General features: G+C 54.7%; 9 protein-coding genes across 9 annotated transcripts; 4 read left to right on the top strand and 5 right to left on the bottom strand.

The window, feature by feature from the left end:
- Window positions 1-21: 21 nt before the first annotated feature.
- Window positions 22-459, top strand: MRET_3578 (thioredoxin; the record flags this gene model as incomplete). The annotated part of the gene is made up of 1 exon (XM_027630205.1): window positions 22-459. The coding sequence occupies one exon, from the start codon at window positions 22-24 to the stop codon at window positions 457-459; it is 438 nt and encodes a 145-aa protein (XP_027485804.1).
- Window positions 460-554: 95 nt separating this feature from the next.
- On the bottom strand, window positions 555-1,526 carry MRET_3577 (DNA-directed RNA polymerase I subunit RPA43; the record flags this gene model as incomplete). Its single annotated transcript, XM_027630204.1, has 1 exon — window positions 555-1,526. One exon carries the CDS (start codon window positions 1,524-1,526, stop codon window positions 555-557), a length of 972 nt encoding a protein of 323 aa, XP_027485812.1.
- A 153-nt stretch (window positions 1,527-1,679) lies between these two features.
- Window positions 1,680-2,330, top strand: MRET_3576 (GTP-binding nuclear protein Ran; the record flags this gene model as incomplete). Its single annotated transcript, XM_027630203.1, has 1 exon — window positions 1,680-2,330. The coding sequence occupies one exon, from the start codon at window positions 1,680-1,682 to the stop codon at window positions 2,328-2,330; it is 651 nt and encodes a 216-aa protein (XP_027485811.1).
- Window positions 2,331-2,553: 223 nt separating this feature from the next.
- On the top strand, window positions 2,554-4,820 carry MRET_3575 (RNA polymerase I-specific transcription initiation factor RRN3; the record flags this gene model as incomplete). The annotated part of the gene is made up of 2 exons (XM_027630202.1): window positions 2,554-2,685; window positions 2,715-4,820. The coding sequence occupies 2 exons, from the start codon at window positions 2,554-2,556 to the stop codon at window positions 4,818-4,820; spliced, it is 2,238 nt and encodes a 745-aa protein (XP_027485810.1).
- Window positions 4,821-4,822: 2 nt separating this feature from the next.
- Window positions 4,823-7,678, bottom strand: MRET_3574 (AP-2 complex subunit alpha; the record flags this gene model as incomplete). Its single annotated transcript, XM_027630201.1, has 1 exon — window positions 4,823-7,678. One exon carries the CDS (start codon window positions 7,676-7,678, stop codon window positions 4,823-4,825), a length of 2,856 nt encoding a protein of 951 aa, XP_027485809.1.
- A 279-nt stretch (window positions 7,679-7,957) lies between these two features.
- MRET_3573 (14-3-3 protein epsilon) lies at window positions 7,958-8,773 on the bottom strand (the record flags this gene model as incomplete). The annotated part of the gene is made up of 1 exon (XM_027630200.1): window positions 7,958-8,773. One exon carries the CDS (start codon window positions 8,771-8,773, stop codon window positions 7,958-7,960), a length of 816 nt encoding a protein of 271 aa, XP_027485808.1.
- Window positions 8,774-9,233: 460 nt separating this feature from the next.
- Window positions 9,234-10,943, bottom strand: MRET_3572 (solute carrier family 45, member 1/2/4; the record flags this gene model as incomplete). The annotated part of the gene is made up of 1 exon (XM_027630199.1): window positions 9,234-10,943. The coding sequence occupies one exon, from the start codon at window positions 10,941-10,943 to the stop codon at window positions 9,234-9,236; it is 1,710 nt and encodes a 569-aa protein (XP_027485807.1).
- A 198-nt stretch (window positions 10,944-11,141) lies between these two features.
- On the top strand, window positions 11,142-11,439 carry MRET_3571 (small nuclear ribonucleoprotein F; the record flags this gene model as incomplete). The annotated part of the gene is made up of 3 exons (XM_027630198.1): window positions 11,142-11,147; window positions 11,181-11,306; window positions 11,332-11,439. 3 exons carry the CDS (start codon window positions 11,142-11,144, stop codon window positions 11,437-11,439), a joined length of 240 nt encoding a protein of 79 aa, XP_027485806.1.
- A 36-nt stretch (window positions 11,440-11,475) lies between these two features.
- Window positions 11,476-12,342, bottom strand: MRET_3570 (DCN1-like protein 1/2; the record flags this gene model as incomplete). Its single annotated transcript, XM_027630197.1, has 1 exon — window positions 11,476-12,342. The coding sequence occupies one exon, from the start codon at window positions 12,340-12,342 to the stop codon at window positions 11,476-11,478; it is 867 nt and encodes a 288-aa protein (XP_027485805.1).

The following is a 12,342-nucleotide window of genomic DNA, read 5'->3' as shown; positions in this document are numbered from 1 at the left end:
GTTTATTTCCCATCCACCATCATGATCCCCACTGTCCGTGCATCAGCTGCCCTACGTGCGCCGCTGCGGGCTGTCATGCGGGCGCCACCAAGCGTTCGTGCTTTCTCGACGTCGATAGTACGCCGTCGTATTGAAGAAAACATCTCAGGCGAGCGTCTAGCCCAGCTCTTACAGGAACAAAGCGCCAAGCCGCTGCTCGTAGACTTTGTGGCTGAATGGTGTGGTCCGTGTAAGATGCTGAGTCCTGTGCTGCACAAGCTTGCCAGCTCACCAGACCTGGTGGGCGGCAAGGACATTGATCTTGTCACTATGGACGTTGATCACGAGATCGGCGCAGCCCAAAAGTACGGTGTTCGTGCCATGCCTACCGTAATCGCCTTCAAGGATGGCCGACCTGTCTCTCAATTTGTTGGCGTGCTACCAGAAGCGCAGCTGCGCCAATTTATTCAGGGTCTGTAGGAGCGTCGTCGCTCATAGGTGGCCAGACTTTAAAAAAATGGACCGATTTCCACATACGTCCGTACGTAAGCTATGATACATGGTCGAGCGAGACATCACTCCGAGTGCCTCTTTTTCTTCTTCTTAGATCCACCTTCAGCATCTCTGTCGCGCTTCTTGCTGCTCTTCTTGTCCTTTTTCTTCTCTTTCTTCTCCTTCTTGTCCGAGTCAGCTTCCTTCGGCGCCTCACTAGACTGGGTAGGCGCCTCCACAAGCGGTGCATCCTCCTCGTCTTGTGCCTCGGCTTGGTGGTCATCTACAGCATCATCTGCCACTGCTGCTTGTTGCACCACCTCCTCAGCCTCTTCATCCGAGTCTTCCCAACGCACCCGGCGAGGTTTCGGTGCCGTTTCCTCCGTCTTCTCTTCCTCCATGGGCTCTGTAGATCCGATGGCTTGGTCAAACGACATGGTACCTGGCTGCGGTGGTGGAACACTGAATGGGTCACTGAGCAAACTTCCGTGGAGTGAGAGCATTTGATTCGCCACAGTCATGCTGATCACACAAAAAGTAAGGGTATTGTCTTGTCCACCAAGGCGTTGTCCCGTCTCTTTGTTCTGCCAGAAACCGACGCTGCGGTCTTTTGCATCCTGACGCTGAGACTCGCCCACATCGCTATAATGCACAAATTCCCATGCATCCGCTGGAATGTGCGGCGCAGACACAGCTGCATTAAAGGTGTCGTAAAGCAATAGTGATACGTGACTGGGTGACGACAGAGTAATGGTGCCCTTGACGGACATTCCAACTTCGGGTCGCCATACAAAACACGTGAATCGGACAGGAACTTCCGCAAATGCCGAGTCTCCGTCAATACTGCCTAGCTTAGACAACAACTTGGCATCGGCGTGGGCCAAGAGGACGCCTTCTAGCTGTGGAACAAAGCGCATCACAAGCGTGTCTAGCTGCTCAAGCACTGACGCCATTGGGTCCATGGCCCAAAAAGGTGGGATAGCCATGTTCATAGTAGCAGACACCTGCACGATACCCGTCGAGGTCGACGGGGCCTCGGCCCCCTTCTTACCCATCGTGGTCAACGCTCACGACTGCCTGCCTTGAGCCTTGTGCGTTGCAAAACATTCGGCGGCCTTCGTAGTCACGTGAGGACCGGCCGCAGGGCGTTGGTGTTTTTTTCGAGTGGCTGGCGCACCGTGATTCTTTTCCCTACCAACATCGAGATCATGACGGACGCCCAGAACATCCCCAACTTTAAGCTGGTCCTTGTTGGCGATGGTGGTACTGGTAAGACCACCTTTGTGAAGCGCCACCTGACAGGTGAGTTTGAGAAAAAGTACATCGCCACGCTGGGTGTGGAAGTGCACCCGCTCCAGTTCCACACAAACTTTGGCCCGATCGTATTTAACGTTTGGGACACCGCTGGTCAGGAGAAGTTCGGTGGTCTGCGTGATGGCTACTACATCCAGGGACAGTGCGGTATCATCATGTTTGACGTGACGTCCCGCATCACGTACAAGAACGTGCCCAACTGGCACCGCGACCTCGAGCGCGTGTGTGAAAACATCCCCATTGTGCTCTGTGGTAACAAGGTCGATGTGAAGGAGCGAAAAGTCAAGACGGGTGCCGTGACGTTCCACCGCAAGAAGAACTTGCAGTACTTTGAGATCTCCGCCAAGTCCAACTACAACTTCGAGAAGCCATTCCTGTGGCTCGCCCGCAAGCTTGTCGGTAACCCTGCTCTTGAGTTTGCTGCCGCGCCTGCGCTCGCCCCTCCGGAGGTTCAGGTCGACCAGCAGCTCATGGAGCAATACAACAAAGAGCTCGAGACGGCCGCGGCTGCGCCTCTGCCTGACGAGGACGACGGCGACCTCTAAGGCTCTTGATTCCCTATGAGGAGCCAGCGAACGTATTTTTCACGTAGTCATATACGAATATAAATTCCGTTGCGTGGACGCGGCCGGAGCGCTGGGAGCTCGATGTTGTGGTGTCGTGCCAGGAAGCATCACGTGCGTCTCCACTCAGCCAATTTTGCGAGGCGCCGTGGTGCACCAGGGTGGCGAGGGCGATTTTCGAGACGACGGCAATCCACCTTGGATCATGCCAGCGTCACCCCAGCGTAGCTCGCTTGGGGCACGCAAGGCATCCCAAACGGGAACACAGACGCCTCATGGAGCGCGACAAGGGATGTACGTGGCATATGTCAAGAATGCCATGCTTCAAAAGGCTCAGGTATGCACCAAGACGGCGCTGACCGACAGGGCGATTATGCGCCGTACGACGAGCTGGTAGCCCAGTTCCAATCTACAGGCAATGTGATGCCTTCAACAAAAAACACAGCGTCTTCTGTGACGCAGCTACAGGCGTGGCTATCTGCCCTGACGCATGTGGCGCCTTCGCTGGATCGCACGTGTGTGACACTGGTCGAGTCGGTCACTGAGTTTCCATGGCTTGCGATGCCCGAGGACATTGCAGATGCGTGGGTTCGGCTCGTGTGCTCGATCGTTAGTGCTCGCAGTGAATGGGTCTCGCATGTGGCGTCCTTGCTCTTTCAAAACATGAATTTGCGTCCTGCATGGTGCCGGGGCACGCACACCTTTCTACCGGGCCACCGCTCGGCCATGTCGCGCCGACAACTGTACAGCCGACTACACAGTCTTCTGCAGACACTCTTACGATTGATTCCTACGCTTCCAGCAACATTGCAGCCGCTTCTGATCCAGCATTTTCCGCACAAGCGCGAGTCCACTATGGACCAGGTGCTGTACATCCAAAATCTGCTCCGGATTACCGAGTATTGTGAGGCCTTAACGGAGCCCATTTGGAATGTCATTATCGATCATACTTTGCAGATCGATGTGGCGATCCAAGTGGAACTGGATGAACTGGAGGAACAGGGTGTAGAGCCCTCGAGCCACACGACCGACCTCTCGGCTGTCCTGGACCAGGGAGCCGACTCAGACAGTGAAAGTGCCACCGTATCGCCCGCCCTAGCCGCGCAGGATGCCATTGAAGAGACGCTCGACACGCTCGAGGACCTATCTGATGAGGAAGGGTACGATGACTCGGATGGGCTGCTGGCGACGGAACTGGCGCAAGAACCAGCGTGGAACGAGATCGCTGTGCTTGCTGGCAAGCTGGATGCGATCATGAAAGCGGTGCATGACTTTCTCGAGCAGCACATTGGCATGGCACGCTCACCAGCTATGCTCACGCGACGTTACCAGCTGTACCAGACTTTGCTGGGCATCTTTACGCGTACGATCCTCACGACGTTCAAGTCGCGACACGTCCAGTTTGTGCTTTTTTGGTTTGCATCGCTGGACCATGAATTTGCTGACATGTTTCTCGGCACGCTCCTCAGCAAAAGTTTGTATGCCGTACCTGCGGCAGGCACGAGCGAGTCGGGCGAGTCGGCCATCATCTTGCGCATTGCAGCGGCAAGTTACGTCGCGAGCTATGTCGCGCGTGCCAGGTACATTGATGCATCTACCACGCGCATGGTCGTGGTCAATCTGTGCACGTATATGGACGCCTGCCTCGAATCGTTCGCCGCCCAGGGCCTGCATGCACCGCCGCCGGGTGCGCGAGAGCATGCCGTGTTTTATGCTGTGACCCAGGCCGTTTTCTACATATTTTGCTTCCGATGGCGCGATCTGCGTGATGGCGCCGTGTCTGATGCACCCTCATTCGCGCTCGACGAGGACCATGCGCCATCGCTCGCTGCGACGTACCCGAATACCGGCTCGTTTGAGTTGTCGCCGCAGCTCATGCCGGTCCTGCACGCATCGTCGCTCTCGAGTGTATCTTCGACGCACTCCATGACGGGCGAGCGTGGCTGGGCGCCCGGCCTCGCGGTAGTACAGCGCGCTATCACTTCACCTCTCAATCCGCTGCGATACTGCAATGCGAACGTCGTTCAGCAGTTTGCCTACGTGGCGCAGTATACCGATTTTCTGTACTGCTATTCGGTCCTCGAGGCCAATGCACAGCGTCGCCCATCACAAGCCGCGCGTGAGTCGACACCGACCACGCGCTCGCCCGTCAAAACGGCGCCTGACGCCCCAGCGGCCGTGGCAGCCCCAGCGCTCGATGCGTTCTTTCCCTTCGACCCGTACCGACTGCGCGACTCGTCATCGCTCGTATACCGCTTGTACCGAGAGTGGTCCGATGTGGCGCCCGAAGAAAGCGACGGCGAAGAGGACGAGGACAGCGATGATGGCATCTCAGCTCTGCCTCACGAGCAAATGACGCGACTGAGCGCCGTGCTCAAGAGCCGCGGCGAGTACCCATCGCACTCGAGCATCACGCCCGAATCTATTGCGCAGAGTATGGAGGCTATGAGTATCAGTCCTTATACAGGCTAAATTTACATCAAATCCATGTATCGTAGAACCATTTTGTGTATCGCCTGAGCCGCCACGGGATGCGAGGCACGTACGGTGAGGCGTGCGAGATGGGTCTCAGGACTCGGCTCCCACCGCACCAGCACAGGCACAGCGTCGGGAAGACGGCCGGCAGCCACCACGTTCTGTGGGCGCGCATCCACACCGGCGAGCACAGCGAGACCTGCAGCATAGAATACACGGTCGTTCATATGCGCATAACGACAAACACGCTGCGCCTGCTGGTCAGGTTGCGACCGCATCGCGTGCCAATGCTCAAAGAACGTCGTGCGATCCATCGTCCACGGCCGGAGAAAAGTCGCAAGCGACACAGGCAGCACCACATGCAGTACGTGCGTGTCGTCCGCCTCGCGGCGCCATGTCATGTCCATTTGCGGCGATTCGTCAAACGGTCTGTGACAGACAAACTCGATCGTGCCAGCGACCGAGCTTTGCGGATCCACGCGGTCGGGGTGCGTGACATGCGCCTCGATCGACGTCTGGACCTGGATGTCAGATACGTGCAAAGCACGCAAAACGTCGGTGTTGTGGATGCGCAGAGTCACTGTCACAGATGCGTCGCCGGTGTTTTGCCGCTCGTACTCTAGGCGCCCGCCATGGCCCTCGAACAATGTGCCCTGATGGGCAAACAGCTGCATGAATGGCAAATCGAGGTAGATATGTTGTGCATTTGACAGGGGAAAGGGTGCTGGTTCATGGTACGCATGCTCGAGCAAGGGGCTTTGCGGACCTGTCACGTCAGAGGCGGATGCCCACGGATGCTGCTCGCTTGCGGAATCCAAGGAAGGCGAGTCGATGCGTACACTCTGCAAGTCGACCAGATCCACCGACACATCGCTCGAGAACAGGCCCGGGGACGTGACGACCGATGCACTCGGCGCGTCTGGGTCGGACAAGAGGACAGGCAGCCGGGACGCTCGTCGCGCCTCGCCACGTCGTACGGATGACACGACAGGTACAGCACTAATGCGGCGATTTGGTTTGAACAGGTCATTGGCAGGCGCCTGGGTCCCGCGAAATTGCGTCGAAGTAAAGGGCGGGAGCTCATCAAGCACGTCTTGTAAGTCCACATGGCCCTGCCGCTGCAGCTGGATGAGCATGGCATATTCAGCAGCGCGCTGCCTCGTCTCAACGTCGAGCACATGCGTGTGTCGCTGCAATACGTCTAGCAGTAGGTCCTGCATGTCGGGATACACGCTGGCCCACTTCGCATAGGTCGACATACACATGCTTTGCGTCCTCGGCGAGCACGACGCCATGTGCCGATGGAGTGACTGAAACTGATCTAGCGGGCTGCCGCCCGCTAGATCTGATATGAGGAATCCATATTCTCCGAGCAAGTATGCGCCAAGCTTCACGAGGGTCTCGTAGCATAGCGCCTGCTGCAAATACACCATGATCCGTTGAGCGGCATATTTGTGCACCTTGGGATGATTTGTCACGACTTGCACAATGCGGTGCCATACAGCATCGTCCACATGTCTACCGGCCAAATGAAAGAGCTCCAGCGTCGTGTCAATATACCACGTCGAATCACTCGCATGCTGCTCGGCCAGCAGCGAGATCTTGAATGTCATGTCTTGACGCAGACTCGCCTCCGCCACGCGCAAGTAGTCGAGCAGCCGCTGCACAATGTCCCGTACATTCGTGCGATCACAAATGGCGTACAACAAATCCAAGGCGCGTCGACGCACGCTAATATCCTTGTCGCTCAGAGACAAAAAAATCATGTCACTGTGCGTTTGGATGGGCTGCAACGATGGCATATCGTGCGCAAGGAGCGTTATCACTTCCATCGTCAAGTACCGCACATTGCTCTGTGACGATGTTAGGAAGCGCCCTACCTGGGCCGCTGAACGTGTCACCACATACGAACTGGGGTCCAAGTGCACCGCGAGACGTATCGCCTCGAGCTGCACAGCATAGAGCGCATTGGATTCGTGCACGTCAGCCGTCATCGCATGCAATGTATCGCGCTTCCATATACTGGCAAATACATTCTGCAGCTTCGCTTCCACACCTCGTGCCTCCTTAGGCACTTCGGGATAGACGCGAAGCAGGGCTAGCAGCTGCACCTGGAGCCAGGGAGCCGGGACGCGATGGTACATGTACTCGAGGCGATGGTCCTTCTCGAGCTGGATCTGACAGAGCTGCTCAACAGCTGGTCGATAAAACATGGGGTACTCCGACGGCGCATGTTGAACGAGCGCCGTTACAAGGGACGACACACATTGGGCCAGGCCGTGATGTCGGTGCTGCAGGAGCACAGCCAGTCGGTCTACCCATGCAGCCAAATCCACAAACAAAGGGTCCAGCCGAAAGAAGGATAACGCGGTGAGAGCCGCTTTTTTGCGAACATGCACCGATGAAGTGGGTGAGATCAGGAGTTTGAGCACCTCCTCTCCTAGTGCCTTGGCCAGATCCGGCATGGACATCCCAGACACTAGCTGCAATGCAAGACACGTATCACTTTCATTCAAACTCGCAAGATCCTTACGCATGATCGGTAGTACCATGGCGGGGATGTCAGAGCGGTCCCGCAGCATGATCGACAAAGCAAGGTAGCCCATCTGCTTCTCCGAGTACTTGGAACTTGACATGAGTGAGAGCGGCTCGAGGTAGCTCTGGTCCACGGGGTATCCTTGCAAATGCGTGAATAGGACCTTGGCCATCGACTTTTTCATCTCATAGCCATCTGACTTGGATGCGTGCGTGAGCTTGGAACGGACACGTTCCATCTCTCGACGCACTATTTCATTCTGCGCCTCATGCGACTGGCATGTCTCTAGCTCGCTTATATAGCGTGATAAACCCCGCATATGAACGAAAGAGCCTTTCCAGCTCATACCTCATACCCGTCGCTACCGCGCTCCCGCGTCACGTCTGATGGTAACACAATTGGAATTCCATGTCAAGTGGAGCGCGTACACGGCGACGGCCTTACCCAAGTCCAACGCCCACCACCCGTTAACTATTGTACGTATAGTAGATCATCGATTGTGAAGCAACGCTGTCTACGGAAAGAGATATGACAATTCCAAAGACTTCTAAGGACAATAAAAACATGCATATGGGATAGGAACAGGCCATCCAACATTTTAGGCAGCCTCCTCGCCCTTCGACTCGGTAGCAGGCTGAGCAGGGGCGGCAGCATCTGCTGGCGCAGCAGGAGCGGCACCCTCAGCAGGCTTCTCGGTGTCCTGCATGTCGCTCGTCCAGAGTGTCAGGTTGTCGCGCAACAACTGCATGATCAAAGTCGAGTCCTTGTAGCTCTCTTCCGACAGGGTATCCAGCTCCGCAATTGCATCGTCGAACGCCTGCTTGGCGAGATGGCACGCACGGTCGGGAGAGTTAAGAATCTCGTAGTAGAAGACGGAGAAGTTGAGGGCGAGACCCAGGCGGATAGGATGCGTAGGTGGCAACTCTGTGATCGCAACGTCCGAAGCAGCCTTGTAAGACTCCAGAGACTTGTCGGCAGAGTCCTTACGCTTCTCACCGGTGGCAAACTCAGCAAGGTAGCGGTGGTAGTCACCCTTCATCTTGTGGTAGAACACCTTGCTCTCACCCGAGGCAGCCGAGGGAATCAGGTGAGTGTCCAGCACCTGAAGGATATCCTCGCAGATCTGGGCAAGTTCCGACTCAATCTTCTCACGGTACACCTTGATCATCGAAACCTGCGTCTCATTGCCCTTCGACTCCTCCTTCTGCTCAATGGAAGAGACAATACGCCACGACGCACGGCGCGCACCAATGACGTTCTTGTAGGCAACCGAAAGCAGGTTGCGCTCTTCCACCGTCAGTTCCTGGTTCGACGAAGCCACACGCTTCATGTTCTCAACCATTTCCTCGTAGCGCTCAGCTTGCTCAGCAAGCTTGGCGAGGTACACAGAGTCTTCACGCGACGGAGTAGCCATTGTTAGTGATCAAATAGATGTACTGCACAGATTGTGTTAGTATGCTGCCAAAGCACAAAGGCATGCAAATGCGCGCACTTCACTAGCAAAACATGCGCACATCTACAATGGGTAAACGTACCGACACTGGACTCGGTGTTCGTTAGGGAGAGCGAACAAAGGGGCGGTCCAATTGACCTTGGGCAGCGCGCGGATGTCCAGCGGGGAGGCCGCACGCACTGTCCGTCCATTGACGAGCGCCACGTCTATACCTGTATCTGCGACTAATCTCGAATCATATGCGTGCATCTAACCCAATCAGGTTGCATCAGAGCGATTGCATGCAATCGCCCCAATAAAGAAAGTCTTGTGCATGGGACCCAACAGGCAACACTGACAGCCCACAGCTTCCTCATCCAACTGCTGCGGCAAATGGGCATGTTTCAATCCTCTTGATTATATAAATATGCATATCAGGACCTCACCTGCATATGGCCGCATCGTGCGTCCGAATCCATCGAAACGTGCACGTGGCGGCATAGAGCGTGCACAGACTGCCAACGCGCAACAGGAGGCCCGTGCTGTCGAGCGACTCGGCCGTCGATGGATCGAACAGCAGGCTGGGCAATAGAAACACAAGGGAGGACAGCATAGACGTCACCAGTTGTGGCAGCACAATGGCCCAATTGTGTAAACCAGTGACAGTACCCGTTTCTGATCGCAAATCAATCGTGGCCCGCTGCAATCCGATGGTCGTAGATTTATTCGAAATAACAAGTATACCGAGCAGCGCGTACGGTACCCACATAGTTACAGACCACAAAATACCAAGCACGCTGACGAGTACAATGGCACCTGTGATACTTTTGCTGCCGAACACGGGACATGTGAAAAGCATAATCGTGAAAACAAACATGACCTGCGACAAAAACCAAATCTCAGCCAGCGTGAGGCCATGTCGGATTCGCCGCCACCACGGTTGTCGGGGGGCATTCGTGATAGAGCCCGCTGTAGGATGATTCCAATTATCATCACCCTCATCATCTCCCATATTTTCAGGTCGTTCTGTGCCGTGCAAATCGTTTAGTTCGGTATCGTTCTGCGGCGCAGACTCGTAGCGGGTATGTGCTAAACTCCTTGCAGTCATTGGTTCATAAACGCACCATGGTAGCACGATCGATGCCACTAGTCCAGTTAGGGCATAATAAAACAGGGCTTTGCTTCCCACACGACGGGCCTCTTCTCCCAGCTTTGTTTTAGCAGAGGCTTCCTTGGCGGAGTGCCCATGGGCCAAGCTGAAAATCTCGGCCACCCATGTCGCGGCATAGTATAAGACTGGGAACCAAGCAAGCCATGAAAAAAACTGGATTACCAGCAGATCCCAGAGAGCAGGAGGCAGTGTCCTACCACAGCGGTACAGATCCACAGGAATATTGGTGATGGACTGTGCCAGTGTCCGTGGACGGTTGAGTCTCAGTAACACCGATTCTCGAAGAAGAAAAAACAGTGAGGCATGTGTGATTAATACAAAAACAATAGCGCATATGCAAAGAAGGGCTAGATGGTCCGTTAGGCCCATAAAGCCAAAGATCTTGGGCAAGTCCAGCAACCCAAGCATGTAACCGATCAATGATCCCGCATTACCGTATCGCGTAGACCAGGCACTTGCCATATCCTGCTCTTCAGGCCCAAGCACGTCCATGGTAAGAGCTCTATGTGCAGCAGAGAGCGTGTTGACAGAAATATCAATGCCCATGATGCCTAGAATGCCGATGAGCGCGGTAAAGGGACGAAATCGTGCGCCCTCTTCTTGATAGGACATGGAGCTTGCAGCGGCTAAGCACACAAGCGAAAAGCAACAAAAAACCAATCCGATGAATACATACGGTCGTCGCCGGCCCCATGAACTTGTGCAATGATCGGAGAGCACCCCCACAGTGGGCTGTACTATTAAACCACTCAATGGACCAGCCATCAAAATGATCGCAACAAAGCTTTTGTATATGCCAAGTCGCTGTAGAAACAATGTGGCCCTTGCATTCAAGATGGACCACACCACATGTGTGCCTAAATGTCCCATGGTCAGGATCGGTGATCGCAGCCGCCTAGGACCCAGGATCAGGGGAACACCCTTGAGGTGACTCTCAAGCGGCAAACCATCGCCCGCCACATCCTCAATATTGTCGAGCATGTGGTGCCAAGCGTGCAAGACGTGCCCGATGGCCTAGCGCGGCCTTACCCACAATCGACCGAAAGATACATGCTTGTTAGCAGCATAGCCTATACCTACATGGCTTCTGATAACACGTGGGGCCACGTGTTAAAAGACAAGTGGGGTCGCGCGTCTCGCGATGCAAAACGTTGCCTTGGACACGACCGTTGCTTTACGATGCCGGTACGATTTGCCAGCGCCAACTGACACCTGCAGGATATTCCTCTCAATCCCAAACCATTCTTGCAAAATCAAATAGGAAAGAAAGTGATCATCCGTCTCAAGTGGGGCTTGGAGTACAAGGGATTTCTTGTTAGCACGGACAACTATATGAACTTTCAGGTATGTTGATCTACTAACCCGAAAGCTGGCAAATACGGAGGAAATACAGGATGGCAACTCCAACGGAACTTTAGGAGAAGTTTTTATTCGTTGCAACAATGTGCTGTACCTGCGCGAATTGAACGAAGAGTAGGCATCCCATGTCTTTCCGCATACCCGCCTATGGACTTCAGATTTGCTTACGCACCCATGCTACGAACTCATCGATGATTGATGGCCATGCCGCCTCAAAGTCATGATTTGAGAAGGTGCCATCGATTTCCCGCGTAAATTCGAGGAACTGTGTCCATGTATCTTTGGAAATGACCTGGAGGTGTGATGCCTCTTTTAGGAAGCGCTTCCATAGCTCGTATTGCTTGGTGGAGAAGGACGATGACGGGGCGTGTGGTAGTAGCAAATCCCACAAGGTAATGGCCGTGTCTAGTGGCACGTTCTTTTGTTGTTCCTCGCGTGCAAAGGCAAAAGTGTATTCATACACGGTAGTATACAGGCCCTTTTTTGGCGTCAAACGCAGCGCGGTGGCAAACGAAGCAAGTCCCATATAGGGCGGCCTTACGGGACCATCTGTGGCAAACGCTTGCATAACACGAGCGAAAGCGTCTTTTTGTTGTGCCAGCACGTGGTCAGTGGATGACACACACACATTAAGACGGATCCATCCATGTACGTACCCTGCGCGGGTGAATTGGCCAAGACCAGGCGAGTCGAGGTAGTATGATAAGGGCAGCACGTTAACGCTGGCAGGATCGATGTCAAGATCAGATAGCATGCGCAAAGCACCTTCTGAAGAAATGGTATCATCATCAGCATCCCTGTACTTGTCAAAAAGAGCACCCAGCTCTTTGCGGGCGGCTTTTTCCTGCTGAGGTGTCAGGAGAGGCACATCCGTGACGCCATACACCTCGTTTAAATACATCGCGAGTGCATGATCCACATTATAATTAGCATGATGCAGATACGGATAAGCGGCGTTGTCAGAAGCACCGGTCAGTTCACAAAAGCGCTTGAGCCCTTGGGACCGAGACACTCTGGACAT

Source organism: Malassezia restricta, chromosome VI (genome assembly GCF_003290485.1).
Source record: "Malassezia restricta chromosome VI, complete sequence".
Classification (NCBI taxonomy): Eukaryota; Fungi; Basidiomycota; class Malasseziomycetes; order Malasseziales; family Malasseziaceae; genus Malassezia; species Malassezia restricta.
Note: the sequence above shows the minus strand (reverse complement) of the source record. Positions and strands in the feature narration are given on the sequence as shown.